The sequence below is a fragment of the Gopherus evgoodei genome, chromosome 1, assembly GCF_007399415.2.
Source record: "Gopherus evgoodei ecotype Sinaloan lineage chromosome 1, rGopEvg1_v1.p, whole genome shotgun sequence".
Taxonomy (NCBI): Eukaryota; Metazoa; Chordata; order Testudines; family Testudinidae; genus Gopherus; species Gopherus evgoodei.
In genome coordinates this window covers 263827810-263842270 of record NC_044322.1, presented here as the reverse complement: position 1 = coordinate 263842270, position 14461 = coordinate 263827810, and the positions used below count along the sequence as shown (strand labels likewise).

The 14461-nt window shown below is 43.2% G+C and overlaps 1 protein-coding gene across 3 annotated transcripts in view; it reads right to left on the bottom strand.

The window, feature by feature from the left end:
• Window positions 1–14461, bottom strand: part of CHST11 (carbohydrate sulfotransferase 11) — a 269620-nt gene that overhangs the window by 139927 nt on the left and 115232 nt on the right. For all 3 annotated transcript variants that reach the window (XM_030544714.1, XM_030544719.1, XM_030544727.1), the window contains one exon: window positions 7929–8014. In XM_030544714.1, coding sequence (XP_030400574.1) covers window positions 7929–8014 — 86 coding nt within the window. The remainder of the gene's footprint in view (window positions 1–7928; window positions 8015–14461) is intronic.

Below are 14461 nucleotides of genomic sequence, written 5' to 3'. Positions count from 1 at the left end.
TTATCTAGTTCTTTTTTGAACTCTGTTAGTGTCTTGGCTTTCACAACATCCTCTGGCAAGGAGTTCCATAAGCTGACTGTGCATTGTGTGAAGTATTTCCTTTTGTTTGTTTTAAACCTGTTGCCTATATAATTTCATTGGGTGATTCCTGTTCTTGTGGTATTCACTTCCTTATTCACTTTCTCCACACCATTCATGATTCTATAGACCTGTATCAAATCTTCTCTTAGTCGTCTCTTTTCCAAGATGAATAGTTCCAGTCTTTTTAATCTCTCCTCCCATGCAAGCTGTTCCATATCCATAATCATTTTTGTTGCCCTTCTCTGTATCTTTTCCAATTCTAACATATCTTTTCTGAGAAGGGGTGACCAGAACTACATGCAATATTCAAGCTGTGGGCATACCATGGATTTATATAGTGGTATTATGATATTTACAGTTTTATTATCTATCACTTTCTTAAGTGTTCCTAACATCCCTTGAGCAGATTTTTCAGAGAATTATCCACAAAGACTCCAAGATCTCTTTCTTGATAGGGTCTAAATTAGCCGTTACCAATCATTTTGTATGTATAGTTGGGATTGATAAAGGAGCGAGCCCAGGGATAGGGCTACAGATAAAGAGATGTCACAGAGGGCGCTGAAAGAAGCCCCTGTTGGACTTGTAGCACCGGAAGGAGTTTTCTTTTTATTTCACATACAGACTGAGAGAGACTCGGATGGGGGCTGAATTGCTGAAGACTCACTGCAGGGCAGAGGGAAAGGGCAGGCACACAAGCTCTGCCAGGTGGAGGCGTTTGCAAGACACACACACCCAAGTGATTTCCCAAACTTCTAAAATGAGCTCTTATTTGTAATCTGTAATTAAAAAAAGAAAGTATTCTCACTAGTGTTATGCTTATGCTAAGGTTAATGTAGTATTTCATTGCCAGCCAGCTGTTTTCTACTACTTGCAAGCATGACAGTAAGTAATATATTTGCATAAGGAGTTATCCTTGGAGTAAATCAATTAATTATTCTTTCACCGGTGGACATCTGCTATTTCAGCATAGGATAATTAGATGTACTGCTATCATTTACCTGATGGTCTGTAGCGATAGGATTAAGCGACCAGCGTTTGGAATGGTATGTATCTGTTTTTACTAGCTCCCCATTCTTCCCCCTTGTTGAATCTTTATATGTTCTCTATCAACAAAAGCTATTATGAGCGGCTTTCACCAAGTTACTATTATTTGCAAGAGCTCATCTGCATGTAAAAACAGGAGCAAAATGTTATCCTGTTTCTTAGGGGCACACATTGTGATTCTACTTACTAGCACTGTTGGTAAAAATATGGGCATATAAAAGTTTACACACAACAAATGCATGTGCACATTTACAACAATTTGTCTTTGAACCTATTGATGCTCAGCACCTAATTTCTTGGTTTTTAGCACACAGACGAACTTCTGTAATCTTCTGCATTGCACAGTACCAAATCTCAGGGCTTTTATAATAAAAGTTGACACACAGTTACCCCTGGGGTGGAACATGGTAGCCAGCATGTGCGCAGCACACCATAACCAAGTGAGAAGAGGAAAAATTTTGGCTGAGGGCACTGATGCAATGCCATCCTCTCACCAAAAGTACCAGAGACCTTTCAAATATCCCAAGAACTTTGTGGGTTGTTTTTTTTTTCAGATTCCAAACTCTGCTTTTTAAGATCCAAAACTCTACCACACGCAGTAAGCTATATAGGGTAACCAATGCCTCTAGCTCAGAAGTATGATGAGCTGAATTGACATTGCTGGGATTTGAACCTGTAGTTCCAGGGCAACTAGGTATTCTAGAAATGAAGCTTAGATCACTACGCTATCATCCATCCAGCAACAGGTATGAGTGCCAATGAAGTCACTTTATGGTAGGTGGGCCAGAGAACAACAGAAAATTATCGACTCAGATGGAAGGGACTATGGCTGATCTGGATTGACATACACTGATCCTATGCAGAGAGCCAGATCCAGGTATGATGATGTAGCATCTCCAGAAAGGGAACACTTGAGGGCTGACGTAACTGAGGCTGCATAATCACTGTATGGTCTCAAAGGCATCAGCTTGTGTTCTTTGGGCCATTTAGCAAGAAGTGATAAAAAGAACAGCAAAAAGAAAAGAAATTGCTACTCTCTAACAGTAGTCCAATAAAATGTCAGGACACAAGGCAGTATGAGGTCCATGTTGGGACCGCTGCATAGCTGCACTAGCTTAGGCTAATGGCTGGGAAGCTCAGCTCAGGCCCCACCAAAACGTAACCTCCTAGCAGCACAGCTCTTCAATGGATGGACTCATCTTTTGAAAAGAAAAACAACAACAACAAAAATCACTGAAGGTTTGACCCATGGTTAACTAGACACATGATTCACAAATGAAAGTCAGGAGATCTAAGGTTAGAAATTGAAGCATGGAAACTATGATCCTAGGACTCGATCCTGCAGCCTTTACGTAGACCAGTGTTTTTCTCTGTAGGTGAGAAATAAAGAATAAATGCCTGATAGCGGGATGAGACTATATGCAGGCCAAACTCCCTTAGAATCCAGTATGAATTTTGCCTACACAGAAGTGCAAGATCATGGGCCCTATCTTACATTTTCCCCTCTTTTAACATTTTGTCCATTTTAGCTATCAATTGCTCACAATTTAATACTGTTTTTAACTGGGCTGAACAGATCAGTGTCGCCCACTGATGTGCTCAAGCTCAAATATATTGTTGACTCATTTTGAACTTTCAGTCACTTGAGCTGAATGGGCTGATCCACAATTAACTGTTATTTTTAGAGCACTGGGGCTGTACAAAGTCATGTAATTACAAGATACTGTGGCATGTGGCATTTTTCTAAGAATATGCTTTGCAAATATTTGTTTACCCATGTTTTTAAAGTCCTGAGGTTTGAAATACAAAGAACAAGCTACCAAGTGAGTTTATGCCACATTCACACAAGACTCTTAGTCCTTCGTCAGTTACGCCTACGTTTCCGCCCCCGCCCAGGCACATTCATAGTACAGTAACTTACTCTTGGGGGAGTTCTATGCCAAAAAAATTAAATTCTGCACACAATATTTTAAAATTCTGTATATTTTATTTGTCAAAATAACACTACCTAATCACATCAGTTTCAATTATTTTGGTAATTTATTTCAAAATACCTGTCAGCAGCTATGTCTGTAACAATACAGAGAGACACAAAAAATTCCCACAGGAGTAGAGTTAAACCCCTATGACAACCCAGTTCCTGTTTCTCTGCCTCTTTGCCCCCTGCCACCAGAGCCAGACACAGAAACATCTTACCCTCCATAGCCCAGCCATGGGGCCCCCCAGCCCAGACACTAGCACCCCCTACCTCCCAGAGCCCAGGGATCCAGAGGGAGAAACAGCCTGATGCTGGGTCCCAGGCTTCTGTGGAGTTTCCTGGACTGCAGCTACCTGGAACCCTCCAGCTCCATTTCCTTCACCTCAACAATGTCTTCTATTTATGAGCTGGGCTCTGCCGGGTCCAGCAGCCTCTAGTGGCGGCCAGCAGCACTGCGCAGAACATTAATTTCTGCACAAATTCTGCATTGCACAGTGGTGCAGAATTCCCCCAGGAGTATGCAATATCACTAGTCACCTGATGCTGGATTCTTTCCCTCTTCCCTTTGGAGTTATGTGACAGAATGAGTCTACTCTGTTTTGTCAGTTCATCTAAAGTTTGACTATATTGCCTTAATGTGGTACTCGTGCATGTGAAAGTCCTTCACTGAAAGCCCAAAAAAATGAAGTCCTCTGTCCACAGAAAACATACAGCATAGGGAAGGCAAACTTCCCACACATGGCCCTCCTATTATACTTCAAACCTGACATAGAGGGACCATATGTAGGGGCAAGAAGCCTGTTCCTACCTGTGGGATTGTGCAGTGGGTCCAGTACAAGGCTGTGCACTCACTTAAATAAATGGGACTTAAGTGGTTCAAGGACTTTGTGCTGGTCCCTCTACTGAACAGTGAATTTCACTATCTATATCCATTAAATCTTACACTTCTCTTGCGAAGCTATTAACAATTACAGCCCATTAGGGTGGCAATCTTCTGTGATGAGGGCACCTATCCACTGAGCACTGGACTGAAACCTCTAAATTCGGTTTGCGTAGGCCACTGGACATCCATTAGACAGCAACAAAGTTTGGTCTCCTCTGGATTTGAACCAGTAAGATAAAGGTGAAGTAAAACTATTTTTACAATCATTTATTAAACAGAGAGATTCACCAGAAAACACAGCATCTGCTAGCAACTCCATAAAAGGAGGAGGAAAAGAGCAGATCAAATACACTGGTATATTTTTGTATAGCAGATACTACAGGCCAGACCTTCACCTGGTGTAAATCAATGCATCTCCACCATGCTTATAAATACAAGGCAATCCCTGTGTCGAATGTATAACAAGAAAACTTTCTTGAGAATGGCATGATTTGTATTTGCTACAGGAATATAACTAAACCCAATAGTAAAGTTATCGCTCTTATTACCAGACGGCTCAATCTTGCTTCTTTTTTCATTGATGGCAGCATTCACACCAACTCTGAGAGCAGTACCAGTTACAATACTAGCTAACAGATGCGTAGGCTGGAAAATTTTGAAAGCTGCACTTTAGCATTCTGTAGGTGAAGGCAGCTGTCATAAACAGATAGCTAAGGGTTAATGTCTCTTTCACCTGAAGCACCTGACCAGAGGACCAATCAGGAAACAGGATTTTTTTTCAACTCTGGGTGGAGGGAAGTTTGTGTCTGAGTCTTTGTCTGTCTGCCTGCTTTTCTCTCAGCTTTGAAAAGTGATTTCTGTTTTCTAATCTTCTGTTTCCAAGTTGTAAGGACAAAGAAATCAAATAGTAAGTTATATGATTTATTTTCTTTGGTATTTACATGTCTATAGTTGCTGGAGTGCTTTGATTTGTATTCTTTTTAAATAAGGCTGTTTATTCAATATTCTTTTAAGCAATTGACCCTGTATTTGTCACCTTAATACAGAGAGACCATTTTTATGTATTTTTCTTTCTTTTTATATAAAGCTTTCTTTTTGAGACCTGTTGGAGTTTTTCTTTACTGGGAAACTTCAGGGAAATTGAGTCTGTACAGGGAATTGGTGGGAGGAAGAAGTCAGAGGGAGATCTGTGTGTGTTAGATTTATTCGCCTGACTTTGCATACCCTCTGGGTGAGGGGGGAAAGAGAGATTAACTCTCGGTAATTCTGTTCTCCAGGACTGGAAAACGGGGAGGGGGGAGTCCCTCTGTTTAGATTCACAGAGCTTGTGTCTGTGTATCTCTCCAGGAGCACCTGGAGGGGGGAAGGGAAAAAAGGATTATTTCCCTTTGTTGTGAGACTCAAGGGATTTGGGTCTTGGGGTCCCCAGGGAAGGTTTTGTGGGGACCAGAGTGCCCCAAAACACTCTAATTTTTTGGGTGATGGCAGCCATACCAGGTCCAAGCTGGTAACTAAGCTTGGAGGTTTTCATGCTAACCCCCATATTTTGGACGCTAAGGTCCAAATCTGGGACTAGGTTATGACAGCAGCAAACTAGCCAATGGGTTTCTCTGATTATTAGAACATGCAGTTGTAATAAGAACATGCAGCTGGACAAACTGAATATTTAAAGTTGCATACACTGAAAGAATTACAACCGTATCTAGCCAAAGCCAGATTGCTGCAGGGACTCTCTCAGTGGTTTAGTCTGGTGCTTGAATTGCGCAGACTCCCTAGAGCGACAAGTACCTGTAGTCCTTCATTTTACAAAGGTAGCTAAACTGAATACCAAACAGATTATTGTGGCTTTGTGTGCATGTGTGTGTCTTCTTTTGGCTGAGCCCTTAACACCTGCAATCCTTTATGATATGCCTGGACAGTATTAAGTATCCAATGGCATTTTTCATAAGAGAATGAGGTTTGTTCTGTTGTCCTTGGCCAAAACTTTCTATTCCTCCAATTATCATGACTTCTGAGTTGTATGTTGTAAGTCACTGATCAGCAGAGGACTGGAGAGAAAGGATAAGAGTATGCTCATATTCCCTTGACAATGGTTGGGGGACCTCCTGGGGGATTCTGACCCACAGCTTGAGAACTGCTGCTCCAAACCATAATCTGGCTTCCTATTCTGCTACCTTCCAGGCAGTAGAGAGATTTTTTTCCCCTTCTTATGGATAAGAATGTAACTGTGACTTAATGGGGAGGAGGCTCAAAGAAATAAAAGAAATATTTCAGTGGAGACCCCAAAATCAGCTCCTTGTTAATATCTCCCCCTCCACCCACTGTCTCTTGCGGTTATCATTTCCCTGAAATATATACATCTGCATGCTAACAATAAAGTGTCCACTAGAATACTCTTGAACCATGTGCTGCATATAAAATCCAGTCCAAAAAGCAGCGGAATATTCTGCCTTTTTAATGTGCTAAGAACAGAAGAGGCCAATGTACAGATGGAAATTTTGTGTGTGTGAAAAACGTCATCTCCTTAGTTCAACATTGGATGCAAGAAATGCTGAACTTATTCAAACACTGACTTTTCACAGAATACTTGATCAAGACGTAGAAAAGAAGGGGGAAGCATTAAGGGAGCTGCCAGCTGGGTTCACTGCTTGCAAAAAGGTTAGAAAACCTGTAGTTCACCAAATTTGCAAGGCATCAGATTAACACCCTATGAGATATTCCTCTGTTCTTTTCATACGGGATGACCTTTGGTAATGGGACTATTAAATGGCAAGAAGATTTCAATTGATGCACAGCAGACCCCAGACACAATAGACAAAACCTTCTTCTCCACACCAGCCCTTTTCTAAAAGCTTTTCAAGAGTTTATTATTTTTCCTTTGCAGCATGTTTGTTCTTATGGAGAGTGCACCTTCCATTTCGCAACATTGATTGTACATCACTTGTACCAAGTGTTATTACAAAAATTGGTAAGTTCATATTCTCTGTTACACGTAGAATTGAGATTTAATCAGGAAACTAATGTATGCTAATAAACACAAGATTATTGGATGCATACACTTTACTCATTTGATAATAAATATTGTATCTTTAGATTGTTGACAATACTTTATAAATGTATTAAAATAACTTGGCACTTATTTTGCGTACTGTATAGCAATTATTTGCATAATCAACAAGTATTTAAAACATTTACTGCCTTGTTATATCTAATGAGTTAACCTCACTTTCCTTAATAGCTAACTCAGTTTTGCAAAATGTATTAACTAGGATATAAATATAAAATAGGCAGCTATTAAACCTTAATAAATACTGTATGCTTAAAAGTCAGCTGTCATTTTCTCTCAACGGCAGCACTTCCTCTCAGTTGCCAACAGAAAGCACTGTGCTTGAATAAGCCAATTCAGCACCCACATGGAGACTAAGTGAACAGCAGCAGAAATTGGAGACCTGAAGTTGAGATGCTTTTTCGCTCTGGATATCACAATGAGAAGAACTCAGGATATCCTTACTCACATTGAGTAGTCCCTTCCCACACAAGTAGCCTCAATGATTTCAGTGGGACTAATCATGGCATAACGTAGCATTCAGTAATATCATGATCTGCCTCGCTGGAAAATATTCAGCTTGTTTGGACGGCATACCTGCAACCAGCTTTGATTGGAAAGCCATCTGGGCTAGCTGGAAGTCCCTCCACATTATAACCCAAAACCAAAAGTGTCTTACAGCAGTGCCATTGTAACCCACTGTCACCTGATCTACAGAGGACAAAAAACTCTGCTACAGCTTACCGCTAGGAGACTTAGTCCTTTAGCTCAAGTTGTGGTTTAGCTGTGCAGGTCCCAGGATGAACATGATTATGCTATGGGGAAGAAAAACCTAAAACTCTGCAAGTAAATACAGGCTGTGTTTATTGGATGGGCTGCGAAGTTGATACACTCACCTGGATGGGATTGTACAGTTCCTGGAGCGGGCTTCTTGACCCCTTCCGACAACAGATGTCCATTCCAAATGGATTTCTACGTATTACTACAGGGTAAAATGGAAAGTAATACAGGTTAAGAAAGGCTGAATTAAAAAAAAACAAACAAACAAGAACATAGAATACATACATTGAGGAGAGGGATTTCCAGAAATACCAGGGAATTCCAGAAATGATTCTGTGTTTCTTAAAACATCCATTTTACCTGCCCTAGCAAAGGTTTAAGAGCAGAATGCATTGGAATATTCTGGGCCTGGATCCACAAAAATGGGGTTTATCCCTTTCCCTTCCCATCAAATAAGTGTCGCCAACATTTTTCATACCGGGGTGCCTGAAGTGAGGCTCTTAAAACCATATTTAGGCCTCTAAATAAAAAGTGGCCTAAATTTAAGCACCTGTGTCTCCCATTGTTTCCAGAGGGCCAAATTACCCACTGTGCCCAGCATGTCTGAAAATCAGGCCATTTCCAGTTAGATGCCCGACGATGGATCTAGCATAGCCTCCTAACATTAAGCACCTGGATTTGAAGTTTTTGGCCTATGGCTTCAGTTTCTTGCCACCACAGACAGATAGTAGCATGTGTGACATGAACACTGGCTCAATAGAATTTTTTTTTTTTTGCACTGAATACTGTATCTTAGATAAGAGATCCAACACTTGACCTCTTCTCCTGGACTGTGCCAGCTGAACAAGCCAAATCAAGAGAGTGCTATGTTCGTCCAGTTGCACACAGGCAAGTTTTCAAAAGGTCTGATCTATGCGTTTCTTACTATAGTTAATTGCAGTCATTTTAGTACTACCAGAGCTTCCAGGGAAGGTTTTTAAACTTGGGCCCTAATCCTGCATGCAGGCATACACAGCGGACCCTTGCACCCATGCAGACCCCAAAATCTTCAGCTTTATCAAGAAGGGTCCAACCCATGTGGAATGGATTGTTGGACTGGGGCCTCATCCTGTACATGCAAAAATCAGATTAAAATGTGCCTTAACTGGAAGAAGGGACTCCTGAGTGTCGAATAGCATTAACTAGAGTCAGACAAAAGTATTAATATAGTTATGTACGCCGCTTACATAAAAGGACTACAGTTTCTTTCAGAAACATCTCAAACCAGCACATTGTACAATAGTACTATTCTGCAGCCTTTGGGAAATAGTTATAGAATACAGTGGTGCATTTTTTCAGTGAATGGAGGTAGAGCCAGTACTTAATACTTAATCATAATTAATATTTCAAGTAGTATGAACAATGGAAGAGTCTCTACAGAGGTGATATAGAACATCCAGTTTCAGTTTTGAAAGAAAATAGATTCCCTTGTCCACTTGATATTTATCTTAAAATTAAAAGGTAATTATCTAATAAAGTGACACACTGCCTTTCCTCTGAACACAGAAAGATGCTGTGGGTTTTGTAATGAGAGTCAGATGTATGTGTCTAGTAAACAAAACATGCTAAATGTTTTGATTTGTCTTCACAATTAAAATATTGGATGTTACTACAGGCTATAATTTTAATTTACATATTTAAATACCTGACTAACTTCCAGACACTTAGTCATGCAGCTAAATATTTTAATTGCTAAATTTGTGCTATGTTTATTTTATAAAGTAAGTTAAAATTGTTATCTTTAAAAACAAAATTCCCTTGTGATATAACACCATAGATGATTAATATTGAAACCATTTTTAGAATATACCTTTTCACCATTTCTTCTATTTGTAGTTTTCATTTCCTTCAGTTTGACCTTTTGAAAATAGATTGGTCTGTCTCAGTTTTGTTTTCAGCCAGCGTCTGTTCAGTTTCATTATCTGACTCTCTTGCACTATCAAAGTGCTTCAATGTTTGCATTGCATACCCTGCAGGGGAACGTTTAAAAACCCCTTAAAAGTTTTTTATGAAATTAAAAAAGTGAAAAAACATTTCTAGCAGCTTTTGTAAAACTTTGCGGCATTGAATAGCAAAGAAACCTAAATGCATTACGAACATGAATGATGGATTTGCCTAGATTCACAGACCCATTGTACACAAACATTTAGGGAAAAATCCCATCCTTGCTTCTCTGTGGTATACCTGGGTGAAGGAGAAGTCAAGAGACAGAACCAATCTGTTGCCTGGAAGCCACCCCGAAGGTAAATTTAAAAAGGAAACGCCTTTTCCTCTCCCCCACCAAACGTGGCAGCATTTAAACTATACTGCTTTCATCATTTTGGTATCCTTCCTCCCCAACCATCTCCTCTCCTTTCAGTCATCATAACTATAGCATCCCTCCCTGGCCAGTAAAATCCCTCTGCTGAAGCTCACTTAGGGCTCGGCTACACTTGAGAGTTGCAGCGCTGGTGAGGGGGTTACAGCGCTGCAACTTACTCTGTGTCCACACTTGCAAAGCACAGCCAGCGCTGAACTCCCTGGCTGCAGCGCTGGCTGTACACCTGGTCTGCTTGGGGTGTAACGATTCCAGGGCTGGTGATGCAGCACTGCTCACCAAGTGTGGCCAGCAAAAGCACTTTTATTGGCCTCCAGGGTATTAGGAGGTATCCCAGCCACTCTGCTCATCGTTTCGCACTCCACTGCCCTGGGCTCAGGTGACCTGTCTTTTAAATGCCCCGGGAATTTTAAAAATCCCCTTCCTGTTTGCTCAGCCAGGTGTGGAGTGCAATCAATCAATCACTGACCATGTCTCCATGCCCCAAACGAGCCCCAGCATGGAACACTTGCAAGCTGCAGGACCTCATCAGTGATTGGGGTGAGGAAGCTGTGCAGTCACAGCTGCACTCCAGCCATAGAAATTATGATACCTATGGCCAGATATCAAAGTCCATGCTGGAAAGGGGCCATGAACGGGACGCGATGCAGTGCAGGGTTAAAGTAAAGGAGCTGCGAGTGCCTATTGCAAAGCCCGTGTGGGAAACTGCCACTCAGGAGCTGCCCCCACGACCTGCTGTTTTTACAAGGAGCTGGATGCAATACTTGGGGGTGACCCCCACTGCCAATCCGAGGACCATGATGGACAGTTCAGAACAGGGAGAGGAGTGGGAGGGTGTAGAGGAAACTGATAGTGAGGCTACTCAGGTGGTGGGAGACACCCCGGAGTCCCAGGAGGCATGCAGCCAGGAGCTCTTCTCAAGCCAAGAGAAAGCTAGCCATTAGCAGCAGCTGGAACTTGTTGGTGAAGAAGCAGCAGAGGAGCCAGTTCCCGGTAAGCAGATTTTATTTTTAGGATGGAACTGTTTTGGGAGAGGAGGGTGGGGGTTATGGCTGCCTGCATGCATTCCTAGATGTGGAATAACCCATTGATGTGGTCTATCACATCGCGGTAATCGGCCTCGGTAATGTCTTCAAAACTTCCAGCCAGAGTGTGGGCAATGTGCTTGCGCAAGTTTATAGGGAGAGCTGCTGTGGTCCTTGTCCCAGTCAGGCTAACGCGTCCACATCACTGTGCCGTGAGGAGTGGAGGGACCATTGCTGCACACAGGCAAGCTGCATAGGGACCAGGGCGAAATTCACATTGCTGTAGAAGACCCTCCCGCTCTTCCCAGGTAACCCGCAGCAGCGAGACATCTGGCAGGATAAAATCCTGTGGAAAATGTAGGGATAGTGTTCAGTGCAGGTCCGCCCCAGCTGCTCTCTGCTTTCCCCAATGCACAGAAACCCCAGTGAGCCCTGACTCAAGCAACTCCCCTTCCCAGGTGAGCCGCGGCAGCAACATGGCTTCATTAATCACTCATTCCCCATTAGTCACCATGTTTTCGCTGCTGTGGCCTCTCTGTGCTATGTTTGCTATATGTAAATGATGCTACAAATAGTCTACAAACTTCTTCACTGTGATTATAAACAATGCAGCCTATGTAATGAACATTTCTATTTCTGTTTTTTTTAAGTGTCCTTGAATCCTCCAGCCCTATCACAGCCTGCTGAAAGACTACAGAACTTGAGGAAACCAAGAAAAAGCAAAGAAGATTTGGTGAAAGCAGTTATGAATCAGTATGCCAGAGAGAATAAGAGGCTGCAGGACTGGAGAGAGAAAATGCATCAGTGGAGGGAAACACAAAGCAGGAGAAAGGAATTGGCTACCAAGAAAAGCATAAAGCAGCTGATAAGCCTCCTGGCATGCCAAACAGACCGTATGCAGTCACTAGTAGCCATGCAGGCAGATCACTACCGTGCTAACCGCCCCCACCCCCGCATCCCAAAGCTCTCTCCCTTGTGCCCCACTGTTTGCTCAAAACCCCCTTCTCCAGCATCCTGGTTCTTACCACCACCAGCTGCCCCCAACACCTGTACATTCATCTACCAGCCCTGAGAACTACGACCCTTACCTTATGCACTCAACCCCCATCACCATGCAGCATATTAATCCTGAAGTGCAGCAGGCATTGCACAGCACTCCAGGCAGGACATATTCAAACCTCTGACTGTACAGTTCAGCACCCTTTCCCCCTGCCCTTTTATGTACTGTATTTTGAATAAATGATTTCTTGGCTTTTAAAACAGTTTTTATTATTGCAGAAAGTGAAACATACTGTACCCCAAGGGAAAAACTGGCACTGCAAATAATTGTAACCACTGCACTTCACTCCCCTTGCAAGGCACCAAACATTACTGTTGGCTTTCAGCCTCAAATAGCTCCCTTAAGGCATCCCTAATCCTTGTAGCCCTGTGCTGGGCCTCTCTAGTAGCCCTGCTCTCTGGCTGTGCAAATTCAGCCTCTAGGCGTTGAACCTCGGAGGTCCATTCCTGACTGAATGTTTCACGCTTCCCTTCACAAACATTATGGAGGGTACAGCACGCGGATATAACCGCAGGGATGCTGCTTTCCCCCAAGTCTAGCTTCCCATAAAGACATCTCCAGAGCCCTTTTAAACAGCCATAAGCACACTCCACAGTCATTCTGCACCGGCTCAGCCTGTAGTTGAACCAATCCTTGCTCCTGTCAAGCTTCCCTGTATACGGTTTCATGAGCCATGGCATTAACAGGTAAGCGGGGTCTCCAAGGATCACAATGGGCATTTCAATGTCCCCTACTGTGATCTTGTGGTCTGGGAAAGAAGTCCTGGCCTGCAGCTTCCTGAACAGGCCAGTGTTCCGAAAGATGCGTGCATCATACACCTTTCCAGGCCAGCCTGTGTAAATGTCAATGAAACGCCCATGGTGATCCACAAGCGCTTGGAGAACCACAGAGAAATACCCCTTCCGATTAATGTACTCGGATGCCAGGTGGGATGGTGCCAGAATAGGAATATGCGTCCCATCTATCGCCCCTCCACAGTTAGGGAAACCCATTTGTGCAAAGCTGTCCACGATGTCCCGCACGTTCCCCAGAGTCACGGTTCTTCTTAGCAGGATGCGATTAATGGCCCTGCAAACTTGCAGCAACACTATTCCAATGGTCGACTTTCCCACTCCAAACTGGTTCGCCACCAATCGGTAGCTGTCTGGACTTGCCAGCTTCCAGATTGCAATAGCCACCCACTTCTCCACTGACAGGGCAGCTCTCAATCTCGTGTCCTTGCACCGCAGGGTGGGGGCGAGCTCCTCACACAGTCCCATGAAAGTGGCTTTTCTCACCCGAAAGTTCTGAAGCTACTGCTCGTCATTCCAGACTTGCAGGATGACGTGATACCAACACTCACTGCTTGTTTCCCGAGCCCAAAGGCGGCATTCCACGATGCTGAGCATGTCCGTTACTGCCACAAGCAATTTATTGTCACGCGCATCAGGCGAATCGATATCATTGTCGGACTCCTCACTGTCACTTTGGAGCTGAAGGAATAGCTCCACTGCCATGCGTGATGTGCTGGCGACATTCATCAGCAAAGTCCGCAGCTTGGGCTCCATTTCTAACAGAAATCGTGCTGCAGACTCACAATGGCGCCAAACTGCTGGGATGTGTAGTGAGGCACCTCGGGGCGTTGGGACAGGAAGCGGAATGATCCGCACCCTTCTGTCCCCTTCCCACAACCCACAGCGCCAAAATGGGATGAGGTGCTCTGTGGGATAGCTGCTCACAATGCACCACTCCCAACAGCGCTGCAAATGCTGCAAATCTGGCCACACTGCAGCACTGGTAGCTGTCAGTGTGGCCACACTGCAGCTCTTTCCCTACACAGCTGTATGAAGACAGCTGTAACTCCCAGCGCTGTACAACTGTAAGTGTAGCCATACCCTTAGCAAATCCTTTGCAAATCACTTTGCAGCTAAGCTCCCCCTTCTGCCCAGGACCTCTTCCCAAAACAGAGCCAATACAGTACACAGCCTTCAAACATACCTTCCTTAAGCTACTTTCATTTATATTTATAATACAGGAGCAGAGAGGAAGGGAACGTTTCAATGTATCCAAGTGATCAGATTTTGATTAACCAGCAGCTGAGACACAGATTCCTTGTTCCAAACCGTTCGATCACACTGGACAGAAAAAAAGTGCAGTGTGCCATTCCTTAATTTATTATATCATTTTTCATTTCCATTAATTATGGTTAACAGAAAAACACATACAAGT